This window comes from Sus scrofa, chromosome 1 (assembly GCF_054392235.1).
Source record: "Sus scrofa isolate SSC_HxYL_T2T_F1_AM1 chromosome 1, Sscrofa_HxYL_maternal_Yorkshire_Landrace_v2.0, whole genome shotgun sequence".
NCBI classification, from domain to species: Eukaryota; Metazoa; Chordata; class Mammalia; order Artiodactyla; family Suidae; genus Sus; species Sus scrofa.
The window spans coordinates 175,806,353-175,821,675 of NC_139383.1; the positions used below are offsets into that span (position 1 = coordinate 175,806,353).

Genomic DNA, 15,323 nt, shown 5'->3' on the forward strand with positions numbered 1-15,323 from the left:
CTCCCTGCTCTGGTCTGAGGAGGGCTGGGAGGAAGGGAGTGAAATGAGATGACGCTGGCTGCCAGTTAGCTTGGGGATGGGCCAGGAAGGGGAATCAGGTCATTAAGCCCGGGTTGGGGTTCAGGGATTCCCCCTTAAGGTCCCAGCAGGCGGGGAGTTAGAAGAGAGGAAGACAAGGAGCCCAGTTAGTGCTCAGCCCCAGTGCGGACAGGCTGGTAGGAGGGCAGTCACTCCTACTTGCAGGGGTCCCTGCGCTTCTGGGCTGATTTTGTGGATTAGGCCACACCTCACAGAGCTTTGTGACTCCCCACCCGCCAGAGTTTGCAGATAACTTCTTTCTCACCACAGGAGTTTCCTGCTGTTAAAAACAAACAAAGGCTAGAGGCCTGGTAGGGGAGGGGCAGCAGGAGAAAGGCCCTGGGGTCCTGGGGTAACTCCTGAAAGCAGCTGCAGGAGGGGTCTGGGGGCAGATGCCCTTGAATTGTGCTTCTGGGGAGAGAAGCCCCAGAGGGCCCCCAATATCTTGGTATTTCTTTGCTTCCCACCAGAGCTAATTTGGAATACATAAGGTTCCCCGGTACTGCCCTCTTGCCCCACTTTTTTGCAAGTTCACAGCTTTGAAAACAAAGCTCTTGCCTTCTATTTATAGGGTGTTGAATTTCGGCTCTTTGCTCATCATAAGATTCCAAATACCCTGTAATGAAACTTTTCCTCCAAAGATAAATTCTGAAGCGCCCCGTCCTGAACTCAACGGATACCTTTGAGGCCCGTTTTCTGCTGGGCACTTGTTTCCCAAGGCCCCTGGGACCCCCTGGCTCCAGTTATTATACAGGGAGTCACTAGGGTCCCCGAATCTCCACTTCTGAGAGCGAGCCCCTTCCTAATCCCTCCTTCGCACGGTCTCGGGGCTCTAAACCGGTAAGATCTCACCGGTGCTAGAATTAAAGGAGCCCTAGAGTCACCGGCGCCACCAAGGTCCCTAACCGGGATTCGCGTGCCCGCATACCAGTGCGCTGCCAGCCTTCCTGGGCCTCAGCTTTGCGCACGCCCTCTCTCGGACCCGGGTCCTCCCAGGGATGCACGGCCAGCCTGCGGCCAGACGTCGTGCGTTCGTGCGAGCCTAACCCTCTCGGGCCCGCCACGCCAACTGAACTTTCTTAGTGTGGGTTCCGAGAGCGGACGCCACGGCCCGAGCCCGGCCCTCCCGTCCGGGGCCCCTCTCGCCGCTCCTTTCCCACGACTTCCTCCCGGCGCCCGCCGGATTCAGGTCAGGGCCGCGCGGGGTCTTGCGAGCTCCAGCCAGGTCCGCCGCAGCCCCCGGTCGCCCACGTGGGCGTGCTCCGCGCCGGGCGGGGGACGGCCCGGCGCCCTCCCGGAGGCGGGGGGCGGGCAGGGCGCCCGCGGGAGGAGGCGGCGGGGCGCGGGGGAGGAGGCGGGGAGCCCCGGCGGCAAGGGGGCGGTGACAGCGCTTGGAAAGGAGGCTGCACGCGGATTTGCATGAAACACAGACTGGGAGCGGGCGGGAGCGGGAGCGGGAGCGCGGCGCACGCCCCGGGCCGGCCCAGCGAGCGAGCGAGAGAGCCGGGAAGGAGGAGGGCAGCAGGGAGGCGAGGCTGCCGAGGCGGAGGGATCTGCGCATCAAAGCGAGCGAGGCGAGCAAAGTTTGGCTGAGGGTTGGACTTTCCTTCCTGGAGGCGGCACCCAAACAGCCACCCCGTGCGGAAACCCAAACTTTCTTCTGCCACTCGGAGCCCCGCGGCCGCCGCCTCCGCCCCGCGTCCGGGGCCTTCCCGATCCCGTGCCGCTGCCGCCCGCCCTTCTCCCCGCCGCTCTTCTCCTCACCGAGGGAGCCGCCCGGGGCACAGGGCCGCACGCCGAGCCCCGCAGGCTGCAGCGCCGCGGCCCGGCCGGGAGCACCGGCAAGTTCGCCGAGAGTTGAGGCGAAGTTTGGGCGGCCGCGGCCAGCCCGGCCGAGCTCCCCGCTGCGCCCCCGGCGTTCCGCCGCGCCCAGCCCCGCCGGGGGCGCCCCTCGCCGCCCGCGCGCCCTCCCCAGCCATGTCGTCCATCCTGCCCTTCACGCCCCCGATCGTGAAACGCCTGCTGGGCTGGAAGAAGGGTGAGCAGAACGGGCAGGAGGAGAAGTGGTGCGAGAAGGCGGTCAAGAGTTTGGTCAAGAAGCTCAAGAAGACGGGGCAGCTGGACGAACTGGAGAAGGCCATCACCACGCAGAACGTCAACACCAAGTGCATCACCATCCCCAGGTGGGGGCCCGAGGGACCCTGGGGCGCGCCCGCCCAGCCCCCTGGCGTGGCGGGGGGTTGGAACGGAGGGGTGGCCTGGGTGCCCGTGTGTGTGTAGGGGGGGGGCGGTGGGAACACAGACAGGAAAGCGGGGGACCCCAAACAAAACCTTCTCTGGATTTGCAGAGATTCAGAGCCTGAGGCTTCCACACGGCATTCGCGCTCCCAGACCTCGTATTCGCTTTTCACCTCCGGGAAAGCGGGTGCTGCTGGAATCGGCGGCCCCCACCCCGGGGGAGCTGCGGGCTAGAACTTGAGGCCCGCTTTGTTCAGCTCCGCGGGCCGGAGCCCCTCCTCCGCCGCCGCCTCCCGCCCCCGCGGCCCGCGCTCGTGGAGGTGGTGGTGTCTCTCCCTTTCTTTTCTTCATCCCTGTCCCCCCACTTCTTTCCTCCTCGGCAGGAATGCAGTCCGTACAGCTGGGGCTGTGGGTGAGGAGCGGGAGCCTCGTGATTGACAGATTCCTTCTTCGTTCTCTCTTTGCCTTCGGGATTAGCATTTTTATCGAGTATTTTTAGATTCGGTTGTGCCAGTCTCCCGCCCCCTCCGCACACACACGCACTTTACTTGCAGTGGGGTGGTCTGACTTTCAAATGAGAGAGATAAGTGGCAGAGGGTAGGGTCTTCTCCCCCGACTGTTTTTTGGCCCACCTTTCAGCCATAGATTGCGAGTGGCTGCAAAACGCGGGGGGCTGAGAACTGAGGAGATAACAAAACGCACCCCAAAGGGGGGCCTCGCCTCGGCCCTCGCATTCCTACAGAGCCTTCCTTCCCAAAGCGCTGTGCCATCTGTCTGGACCTCCTTTATCCTCCACTTTGCGCTAGCTAGGTCAGGCGGGAGCTCACAGATGGCTGATAGAAGGGGTCAGTGACTTCTCTCCACTCCCCAGGGCCTTCTTTTAGCTTCGCTGCGCCTGGCTGGGAATTGGGGTGTGGGGGCACCATAGTCTCCTGTCTTTCCCTCTCAGCCAGCCCCCTTTAGAAGTCCGATTCTGCTCCAAGGGAGTGTGTGTGTGTGTGTGTGTGTGTGTGTGTGTGTGAGAGAGAGAGAGAGAGAGAGAGAGAAAGTGTGTGTGTGGGGGGGCAGGGTGGGGTGGGGTGGGGGAGATGTCCTTTGGGTCCTGGGCTGCAGAGGATTGAGTGGAGGGTCCCCAGGGCCTGCACCCCACAGAAATTGCCATCCTTGCTGCTGGGGCCAGGAGTGAACTCCGTCCTTGGCCACCTGCTTGGGGCAGCTGTATAAAGGCTGCCAGCCGTGTCAGGCAGGCACAAAGCAACATCTGTCCACGGGAACCCAGGGCAGGCCTCCCCTGGAAATAAATGCTGCATATGGTGGGAGTGCTGACTTGAAAAATAATAATTTTTTTTTTCAAAACTGGGTGGATCCAGTCAATAAAGCGGGAGGGAAGGCAATGTGCTGTCTGGGAAGTGTGTTCTGGGCGTGTGATCAGGAGCCAGAATTGACTTCAGAGGAGGTGGTGTGATGTGATGGTCAGTGAGCCCTAGGTCCTGGTCCCAGCCCTGGTGCTTAATTCTTCTTTATTCCTTTGGATGAGGGTCAAGGAGTAGGGCGAACAGATGTCATACTTCTCCCGCCTGGGGAGGGGTTTGCAAAACCTGCCTTCTTACCTGTCTCGGTGCCTTGAGGGCAAGGGCTTTATGCCTTGAAACAGGAAAAAAAAAAAGTATCAATTATAAAATGAGCAGCTGTGTAAAGCGTTTTACAGTTTACCAAGGTCTTTCACGTGGTTTTATGAGAGCAAGAAAAAGAAACTCCTGGAAAATAGATAAGGCAATTAGGCCTAAGATTTATCTTGTTTTTAAAGTTGAGAAAACTTTGGAGGCGAGAGGTGAAAAAGCTTGGTGTAGTAACGGGATTCTGACCAAATGTGCTCCTTCTGCTAGGCCAGGCTGCTCTGCACTTTGAAGCTTTGGAATACATTCTTTGCTGACCGCTAAAGCTGTGTTAGCCAGAGGGATGGGCCCCTAGGATCTTTGTTGGTAACATTGCCAGTGTCGGCCTCTGGGCTAGTGACAGCCTGGAGGAGAGGCCTTGTTCTCCCTTGCCTTAGTAGGAGTTTGCCCTCTGGGGAAGCACAGCTGTGGTCTGTCTTTTCCTCTTTCAAAGTCCTCTGCAGCCCGAGGTATTGGACACTTCAGGTGTTTCTGAGAGTTCAGGTTAACTTGGCCTTCTCATGATTCTCTTAGGACTGGGCCGTCTTCTACCTGTCTGGCAAGGACCTAGTGCTGAGGCAGATTTTTTTTTTTTTCCATCTTTTTCAATTAGGGAAACCCAGTCGCTTGGGTGGATCCAGACAAAGTGGATTTCCATCCCTGGTTTTTGTGCCCACGCCGCTGGGTCACCTTGTCTCCCTTGGCAACTGCTGCTGCTGTTTTGGTCGTGGGCTACAAACTAAAGGCCACATCTTGGGGAGGTGGCTAGCTGGCCTCACCCCAGGGACATCGGTGTGTTTCTGAGCCCCATAGATTGTGGTGTTGCTTGTCAAATTGTCTGCTCTCTCCCCGCTGACTTTTATGACTAGGGCTTTGGAAAGTTGACAAAGGGAAGTGTTTAACCTAGTTATCCTACTGTGTGTGGGAGGTGGGGCCCTGGGTTCTTAAAAGTATTCTGCAAGATCTGGACCTTGGGGTTTAAGGAGCCTTCAGTCTAAGGAGATTTTGACAAGCGTATTTTGGCTAATATGTAATCATGAGCAGCAACAGCACGGTTTGGCAATTAGAGCTGTTAACTCGGGCCTCCCAGACTGCACACTTGTGTCTCTTGCCCCGTCTCTAACCTGTCTCAGTGATCAGGACAGCTGGAGTGAAACAGGCTTACTGACATCAAGAACGTAAGAGAGACAGGTGCCAAGGCTGTGGTAAGAGCTTAATTTAGATACACCAACAGAGGGGCTCTCAGGATACTCCGAGGTCTGGCAGGATGGGCAGAGCTTGGACAAGTTGTGTAACAGCATCCTACTTGTCACCTGCTTGAGTTCCCGAGTACAGCTGCAGGTATCTTCCTGACCAGTTGATAAGAATGGACTTATAGCATGTCCCACAGAGCAGTCGAGAAGGTATGTATATGTTGTGTCGGTGATCAAGAGCCTCGCACACACTTAAAAATGACTGTTCTAGACTCACTGCCAAGGGGGAAGGGATGGATTGGGAGTTCGAGGTTAGCAGAGGCAAATGATTATGTACAGAGTGGATAAACAACAAGATCCTGCTGTGTAGCACAGGGAACTATGTTCAGTATCCCGTGATAAGCCAGAATGGGAAAGAGTATGAAAAAGAGTGTATACTTTAGAAATTAACACAACATTGTAAATCAGCTATACTTCAATAAAATAAATTTTAAAGAATAGGATTATTTGAAGAAAAATAAAAAAGACTGTTCTGATGGATAGCAGTAACTTGTCTTCCCACCGATGGGATTCCTGCCCAGGCCCAGCTGTTGAGAGCGGGACCATGCTTAAGGCCTGGTTTGTCTGGATGGGAATTTGGGCTTTCTTATGTCAAAGCACCACGTCCAGAGGGAAATGGGGGAATTGAACCAGATGCCAGGTCTGACCCCCACCCTCTCCTCCCTACCTGTGCATCTGTTCTCTTGGCACCGCCTCCTCCTATTACCCACCTAGACTTTGCCAGGCTGCTCTCACCCAAGGAGAAAGAGAAAAGACCCTTCTCTCTAACGCTCCTTCCTCAGACTTCTGGGGACACACCAAGGGTGCAGGAGTGGCCTCTTTAATCCCCTCTCCATCTCAACTTCTCATGTCTTCTCCCCTTTCTCAGCTGCTGCTCAGAGCACCATCCTTGGGTGGCCCCCCAGAAGCAAGCGCAATTGTGGCTGCTGGGGGGTGGCCCACCCTCTCCTCTCTCTTGTTCCCCTTGATTAGGGGAGTTCCACACAAGGGCTGGGAAGAGGAGGGACCTGCAGGCCATCAGGTAGGTGACTGTGTAGCTGAACCTAGGAGCCATCTGATGTTCCCCTGACATTTGGAACCTTGGCATGTGCTGCCTGTGCTTTTCGGAGTTGAACATTTGGGCCAGTGCTTGTTGCAGACAGCCCCTTGCTCACGGTTCCTAATCAAGGGCTCCAGGGTTGCATTTTGTGAATTCATCGTTATTTTTTGGTCTCTCCCATGTCTGTGTCAATATTCCAGGCAGGGGGCGGGGAGGATGCCGAGATAAATTTGAGATGGCTCCTGCCTGTGAGGAGCTTACACTTCAATAAGGGAAACATTAGTAAGGTGTTATCTTTGAGTGTCTATTTCTCTTATTCCCAGCCATCAGAAAAAATAAGAACTCTGGGAGGGAGTGATATTTGGGGGGAGTGTGGGAGATTTGTGTTGTGTGTTTTCAATATTGTGGAAGTCACTATGTTAGAAAACAAAACAATGACAGCTATCTGTATTCTCCAGAAAAAAAGCACAGAAGTCAGGTCCTGTGTCTTGCTGTTTTAATACCTGGATGGATTTAGCAGTTCCCTTAATGTCTTAGAGCCTTCATGTCAGCACCTGTAAAATCAGGATGAGGTAAAGCTTGTGGAAATGTTTTTAAACCAGAGTTTGACAGATGTGCTCTGTTTAGCCTTCTATGTATATCATTCATTCATTACTAAATTATTCAGTCATTCATTCAATACCTACTTTGATGAGCAGGGAAGGGCACCTGTTCTCCAGGGGGGCTCCCTGTCTGGAGTGGGAGACAGACTTGGGCCAAAATACAGGCCATGTATGCAGGAGCCACCTTGGTATTCATAGAAATTACTAAGAATTATACTTTCTTTAACCTATGACCAACTGTACTTATCAGTGACATTTTTTTTTTCAGATTTTTGTTGCCACTGGTTCCCCATTTATACTGATAGGCTAATAGACTATTTACACATTTTATGCATTTCGTGGGTCCTTATTTTCTCTACGCACCAGTAATTTCCTTTGACATAGTATATTAATAAAGTGTACTCTTATAGCTTTTGGGGGCAGGAGCAACAGTGACAATAAATCATTGGGTTTATGTCCAAAAAAAAAAATATATAGGGCATGAGCTGCAGCCAAGGGATGTTCAGAGTGTCCAGGGATGTGGGAGACAGACTGTTCATTCTGTGGAGGACATGGGGAGAGGAGGGAGGGGTCCATGTGAGGCAGGAAACCGAAACGAGGACAGGAGTTCTTATCCGAAAGAAGTTTCTGGACTGTAACACCATCATGCCAACTTTTGGGTTCACGGTGATAGTTGCCTCCAAGAATGAGGGTATCTTTATCTTCCTCCTCTTCCAAAGCAGAGCACTGCTGTGAGTGTGTTACCTCATAGTTTGCGCCGAATGGCTAGTGCCTTGTGTTCAGCAGTTTATTCCACTGCCAAGTGTTCTCTCTTTGAAGTAAAAAAGTAATTAATATTGCAAACCTGAAATTCAGGTTTCCTTGGTGGGCATGGTGATGGTAGATATCTTAGATCAGAATATAACAGACCCCATATCGTTAAAAAGTGGGCAACTCAAAAGAAAAAAAAAAAGGGAGTTCCCGTCGTGGCGCAGTGGTTAACGAATCCGACTAGGAACCATGAGGTTGTGGGTTCGGTCCCTGCCCTTGCTCAGTGGGTTAACGATCCGGCATTGCCGTGAGCTGTGGTGTAGGTTGCAGACGCGGCTCGGATCCCGTGTTGCTGTGGCTCTGGCGTAGGCTGGTGGCTACAGCTCCGATTCAACCCCTAGCCTGGGAACCTCCATATGCCGCGGGAGCGGCCCAAGAAATAGCAACAACAAAAAGACAAAAGACAAAAAAAAAAAAAAAAAAAAAAAATGGGCAACTCAGAGGTGACCGTGGATGCTTAGAATTTCAGAGTTTTGGTGGGGCTTGGGTTTTCATTTCTCTGGTTAACACTTGCGGAAAATAAGTCCTGTCAGCCTGAGGTTCTGCATGGACATAAGAGCCTTTAATCATGTATCGTAAAAAATCTTGGCAAGGATGTAAAATTTTAAATGACAATTCGAAGAACAGAAAAAAGTCAATGAAGACAGTAGTCATTTACTTCTGATGAGAAATGCAAGCGCTGATGACTTTGAGAGAATGTGGCTCAAGCTTATCACATCAGGAATCCAATTACAATGAGTTTTTGAAAAATAAATATTGGTTCAATAATGTAAATTGGTAATTGCTGTATTATTATAATGGAAATAAAATTAACAGGATTTAATGGACTGAGCGACCATTAATTTTCACTTAACTTATGGGAGATTTTTGAATGCCACTCGATGCACTATATAGCCAGGTTTCTGCATGAGCTCCTTTATGAAAGAAATTGGACTCAGCAGCGCTTGCTTAGAACTTGAAGTCCAATTTTCTTCCATTACCTCGTCCCCCACCTTCTTTATCCACCCCTCTCCAGCCTTCTATAAGTGCAATTAAGTTCTCTAAAGTGGAATGCCGCTTTTTCAATCAACAAGGCTCATGAATAGCCCTAATTAACTTTTGTCCTTGTCTCCTTTGATGTATTGACCTATTAAAAAAAAAAAAACAAAAAACTACCCTGCCCTCTTCCCCAAATCCACATCTGGTAGTACTAGTCTGCTGGGGAGGGAAGTGCCCAGAAAGCTGCCGGTGAGGGCAGCCTGCTGAGCGTGCAGGGGCCTGGCAGGTGGACCAACCTTTTGTAGACACGAATGGCCGAATGGCTGGCTGGGACTGGCCCTTCCCCAGGAGGGCTGAGAATCAGCTCTCGACTGCTGACAGGTTCCTGGGCCTGGGAGCCTTCAATCGACCCATCTTTAGGCGCTGTGGTTCCTGGAAACAGTTGGAAGTTGCCGTCTTAAACCCACCCTGCAAAAGTTTGGTTTCTAACTTTATTCCAAGTTTGCAAACAAAGATCCAAGAGAACTTGTGCAGTTCATGTGTATGTTTTCCTGCAGTGCACCCACCAGGTGCCAGAACCTGCTCCGGGTTCGGACACACCAGGAACTGAGGCAGAGGCCTTATTCTGCCCTCCTGTCGCTTCTGGCCCGCTGGCTGTGGAACGTGGGTCCTTTGGAAATGTAATAATCACGTATGCCATCACCCTGGTTAATTTGTAAACACTGTTTTCTTAATGCCAGGGAACTAGATCCCCCAAGCTCTGCAGTTTGAGTCCTGATGAGGGCAATTGTGTGTGTGTCTGTGTGTGTCTGTGTGTGTCTGTGTAACATTATTCTTTGTTTTGACTTGATTAACAGTTTTAGAAATAACAAATCTAGAGCACAAGTCATGCTCTCTGCTGTGATTATTTGGGGCCTCTGCTGTAAACAGCAGCCTGCCACCGTGGCACACTGCTGCAGAATGTTTTGACAGAGAGACTTGGTTTAAAATGAAAACACAATAGAATCCTATTAATTAAGAAGTTTGGCTAATTCCAGACTAGGCTTACGTTTGCTTAGCAGGCCTTTTCTCCCCATAAATGCCGTCAGAGAAAAATTAGTAATAATAAGCAAACTTTCAGGAGTCATTTTGGAGGTCGGGGTCAACCGACCTGGGTAGCTTCTAGACTTAGCTCTGTTTCTAATTAGCTTTGTCACCTGGGGCGAGTCACGTACCATCTCTGGCCTCATATGTTCTCAACTGGAAAATGGGCTAAATAAGTAGCTCTGTCGGAGAACCTTTCTAATTCTGAAGTAGTTTTCATGCAGGCGTTTTAGAAGCTCCCCTTTGTATGCATCCAGTTGATCAATGAGTCACAGATCTTTCTTCATTATTAATGTCCTAAGACCCAGTCAGTCTGGTGCCAATGAATTTCTGTAGTTGAAAGTCATAAAACTGTAATTCAGCCTTTAGTTTTGGGGTTCCCTCCCCCCGCCTCTCCCTTACCTAGTGTGTCTAAATCGGTGAAATTTAACTACAAAGGAGTATGAAAATAACCCAACACAAGGACAAAGACGGGGAGGCTGTGTGTCTTCAGATGCAGTGAGCAATTTTTCTTCTTTTGTTGCTATTTTGGGCTCTTCTCAGAGCAGGAAGTTTACTTAAACTAATGACCACAATTGCCTAAAAATGGTTAAATGTGAGCCCTAGGCATTATAGAGGATACCTGTGGAAAATGTTTGCTCATATGTCAGAGTTTACCCAGGAAGCTTCCTTTATTTATTTTCAAGCATCTATATAAAGAAAGGCTATACTTGATTGCGTAAGCGAGCGCCTCTTGTGGGGCAGCGTGAAGGTTACCAGTTTAAAACCCAGCTAGGAAATGAAAAGTGAGTTTCCCCCAAAATAGTACTTTTTCTGGATCACATGGCTCTCCCTGCTTACATCTGGCAAGTTTTTCTCCTGACAGCTCTGCTGGGAGTGTAGGACTGGAAGGCTGTTGCAGAAACCCGGGGTCAGGGTTTGCCTTTGAAACCTGCAGCGTTATCAGTCTGGTGGCTTTCACTGCTAACTCTTGCGTCACAGACTGCCAGGCCAAGTTGTAGCTCTGAGGTGTCACCGTTTTGGGTGGTTTTTTTTTTTTTTTTTTTTTTGCTTTGAGACTGGACGTTTGAAAATAGTAATACTTTTTGGGTGTGTGTTTTTTAAAGGTCTGTTTTTACGCTGTCACAGCTCAAAAATGCCAAAAGGCATTTTTTCCTTAAAAAATCACCTCTGGGCTCAGCCCAAATGTGGAGTAATGGGTCCAGAAAGGACTTTTTGAGTAGTTACAAGTGGCAGAAAGCAGGCGCTGGTGATGGAAGTTGGATTTTTCCTTTCGCTTCAGTTGTTCTCAAACCCTTGCTGAATTCAGACACCAGGTGAGCCGTATTTCTGTGTGTGCCTGGAAGGGTGGGCTGAGTGGGTTTGTTCTGCTACCCCTTTCAATGTCATGTGTAGCATTTACCTCTCCCCAAACAGATGCTTCAAACATTGCCTGGGGGGCGTGGGTGCGCAAGAAGAGCAGAGGGCCCTGGAATCTGACAGACCTGGGTTTGAGTCAGCCAGTCACTGGCTATGTGGCCACCTTGGGGACATCTGCTTCCACTGATGAAGCTCCAGTCTCCTCATCTGTAGAGCTACGGTCGTCTGTATGGTGTGATCCCCTTCAGGGACCAGCTAACTCCTGTGAGTCACCACAGACGAGATAAGAGAGATGGAGCCCTTGGCTGATATTTGTGGCTCACAGCACATAGTAGGTGCTTAGTAAACAGTCATGTTTCCCCTTTCAAGGGGGAAATCTGAATGATGGTGGCAATTGATTTCGGCAAGGGACACCCACCTCCGCCCCCAACCCCCGCTTGCTCTCGGGGCTCACTCTTTGGAGAACCTTGGTTGATGTAGGAAGAGAATCTGCTCTGGGCACCTGTGCACCGAGAGGCCACAATCGCGCCACTTGTTGATTCAGGGCTTGGCAGGCCATTGAAAGAGAAACAATTCATATTCTTAGGTGGTTCTCCCCCTTTCCCCTCCACCACTCCATCATCATTTAAAAAATTGTTTGGCTGACTAAAAATAATAGTATTGAAAACAAACTTTGATGAATCAGTGCTCCTGGGGTGAGGAGGGGTGGGGGTGGGGGTGCAAGATCCTGAAGAAGAAACGCCGTGACTCACAGGCTCGTCACCGATAGCCTGCCCGTCAGAGTGTGGAAGTGCATGATGTTTATTGTTGCTGGTGGGTTTGTTTTTTTGGGTTTTTTTTGGAGGCCCGGTTGGAAAACAGTTCTGGCTCCAAGTACCACCTCTAAGTACCACCCCACTGGCTGGGCTTGGTTGTGAAGTGAGAATGTTCAGTGCCAGAAACTCACGGCTCTGAAGGGACCCAGACATGGACGGTGGTACCCTTGCCTGCCCTTCGAGGTGTGCCCGTGGGGACTCACACTGAGAGGGCCATGCTGTGGACATCCTTCCGGGTGTGGTCCTTTCCATGGGGCACAGCTGTAAGGGTCAAGGGGATGGGGGAACTGGATGGAGTTCCACCTTGTGGCATCAGCGTGGCTGGGTGTGAAGCCCCTCCGGATGCAGGGTGGGGCCCGGGGTGGGCTGCGATTCGGGGCCAGTTCTCCCGAGTGTCCATATTCCATTGTGAGACCAAGGCGTCTGAGAACTCTAAATTCAAACCTGGCCTCCCAGGTTGTGTTAAGGTATTCATCAAAGTCAACAATAGAACACATTCTCTTTATCAGTCTGTTCCCTTGATTTGTCTTTGAACTAGGACGTATGACATGCATGCCTTCACAGGGACTCTTGCTCTGGGCCACATCAATGGTGGAGGCAGGCCTGTTTTAAGCAGCATCCCATTTAGTTTTGTAGCCACAGCCACTCACGTGGCACCAGTACATGGACAGGCTGTGGACACTTCTGTAGGGATTCATGTCCCTCACCTTGAATGGAGATGAGGTGGATGAAAGGCAGGTCAGGGAGAAGGCGATCCATATGGCAGCTGCCCCTCCATAAAGTGGAGCAGAGAGCACGACCACTGATAGTGCATTTGGTTATTGGATATGTATATTGGGCACTGACTTGGTGCTGGGTCTCGGGGGATGTAGAGGTGCAGAGATAAAGTCCTGTCTCTGCACAGAGGCAGAAAGGGACACAGTGGCCGTAGTTACGGTGGGCTCATGAGAACGGCAGTCTAGCAAAGGTGGAGCAAAGCAGTGTAGGGGAGCCCAAAGGAAGAGCAGTTCTCTTTCTGAGGGAGTCAGAAGGCTTCACAGAAAAGGGGATGCCCCAGTGGGGCTTTGAAGGGTGGATAGGAGTGCAGGAGTGAGGGGAAGGCTGCCTGGAGCACTAGCTAGACAGAGTGTGGAAGGGCCTGGTGTCTGGGGCCCAGGCAGGACAGTTCAGGGTGGCCAGGACATGGAAGAAGGAGAGGCCTGAGACGAGCCGGAGAAGGATGTTGCCAAGGGCTTCAGTCGGCCAGGCTTGGCGCTTGGACCTTGCTCCGTAAGCACCCCGGAGGTTTTCAAGGAGGGGAGGGGCATGGCTGAAGCCACCGTCCCGTTCGCGTTTCATTCCTCCCCCACCCCATGGCTGGTAACAGCAGGTTTTCTGCCCGAGTTATCCAGGTCAGAGTCATAATCCCTTACACCACCATGTGGACAGCTTTAGGCTATGTCTGGACTAGGGTGAAAATAGTGTTTTGTTCACTGTCAGGAGAGAAGACGAGTTGTACAGCCAGGAGGGCTCTGGGAGCCCAAGTGTTCAGGTAATTAGCCAATGAGTCATGCCAGCCTCTTGACATGGATTCCTTGGGAAAGTAAGCAGAGTGTCGCTGGGCTCCATGCAGATGCTTGTTCTCCCCATGCAGAGGCTTCGCCGTCAGATCCCTGGGTCTTCCCTGTGCCTGGCACGGTGTCTGTCTGGAATGTCTCTGGTCAGTGTTTTAAATTTCTTCATTGATGACCGTCTAGGCCGGGCTTTCCAATTCCAGACCAGACTGTAATCAGCAAAAATACCTAGACTCTCTCCTGCAGACTCAGAGAACGCTGTCATGTATTACAAACAGATTATATTCCTTCTTAAGAGAGTGAAATAGTTTAGGTCATTTAGTATATCACTGAGAGCAAAAAGAAAGCAGGTTGACCGTTGAGAGACTGTGGACGATTTACCTCATCTGTTTAGAGTCAGCTTTTGTTGCTGTTGTTAATTTCAGTTTATAGGTTTTTGGAAGATGAAAGTTTTGTGTCCAGGGACTGATTCTAGTTCCTGGAGTCTTTTTTTTTTTTTTTTTTTTTTAACACATGGATGATGAGAATAGCATCTCAGTTTACTGAGTATTTACCATATCTTATCATATCGAATATCATTTTCAGTAATCCTCATAGCAACCCTATGAGATGGATGTTATTACCCTCATTTTTTTTTTTTAGATGAGGAGAATGGGTTAGGAAAATAATATGATACTGGAGCATTTGGGAGAGCACTGATAGAGGCCTCCTGCTGAAGGGGCATGCGGTGGAGAGCTCTGGGCTGACGTTCAGGAGACCCAAGTTCCTCCCCACTGCCCTCCCAGTTCCTGCTTTGGTGACTGTGGACCAGTCACCTGATTTCTTGGAGCCTCCCTTTCCTCATCAGAAAATGGGAAAAACGATGCCTCCCTTGGTAGGATTATTGGCATTGTTTATTTAGATGAGCTGTGCATCACAAGCGCCTTGCAAACTGTAAAATATTACGGGATGTTACTCATTATTTCTTTATGAAACACACTTCTATAGTATTGCTAAAAACCCTTTCTGACAGAGCTGGAGTTAAGACTTCCAAGTTCACATACACATTTTCACAGAGACCTTAGAGCAAATCGTAAGTGATGCACAGAATTCAATAGGAGTATGAACTCAGAGTGAGCACGCTGTGGGGGTCTGGTTCCAGAAGCTTAGGTGAGTAGGTGCTCATGGCCTTGTCCAAGGATTTGGGTCAGCTGTGTTAACCTCTGGCCAATCACCTAGGGGTGATCCTGGCATGTGCAGTGTGAACTGGGTGCTGCCTCTATGCCCGACGCTAAGGTGGGCCAGTGACTGGTTGGTTGATCTTTTTTGCTCATCTGCAGTATTCTGGGAAGGATGAGTTCTCCATGTTGATAGAGGAGGAGACTGAGGTCTTGAGGGGTCAGTGGCAGAACAGGAATCTGACTTCCTGATCCCCAGTCGTCTGCCCCAAGGCTCCCTGAGAAAGGGCTGCCATTCTCATCCTCATGAGAAAAGCCATGAAATTGCTTAGGAAAGTTGCTTTAGGTCTCATGATAGGAGATGGAGCTGGACTTGCTTCTGAAGCTCTGCTCCTTGTAGAATCTAGGGTGACTCTATTATTTATTTATTTTCTTTTTAGGGCCCCACCCACGGCTTATGGAAGTTCCCAGGCTAGGGATTGGATTGAAGCTGTAGATGCTGGTCTGTACCACAGCCACCACAATGCCAGATCCGAGTGGCATCTGCAGCCTATACCACAGCTCACAGCAATGCCAGATCCTTAACCCACTGAATGGGGCCAGGGATCGAACCCGAGTTCCTCCTGGATACTTGTTGGGTTTGTTACCACTGAGCCACAATGGGAACTCCTCAGGTGACTATATAATTTATTAAACAGGAGTT

The 15,323-nt window shown here is 50.8% G+C and overlaps 1 protein-coding gene across 4 annotated transcripts in view; it reads left to right on the forward strand.

Annotated features, from left to right (window-relative positions):
* Positions 1 to 1,499: 1,499 nt before the first annotated feature.
* Positions 1,500 to 15,323, forward strand: part of SMAD3 (SMAD family member 3) — a 126,347-nt gene continuing 112,523 nt past the window's right edge. The window contains exons 1-2 of one of the 4 annotated variants that reach the window (XM_085009982.1): positions 1,500 to 1,656; positions 1,976 to 2,261. In XM_085009982.1, the coding sequence (XP_084866108.1) occupies positions 2,056 to 2,261 (206 nt within the window). In that variant the 5' untranslated portion in view covers positions 1,500 to 1,656; positions 1,976 to 2,055. 4 annotated transcript variants of the gene reach the window in all.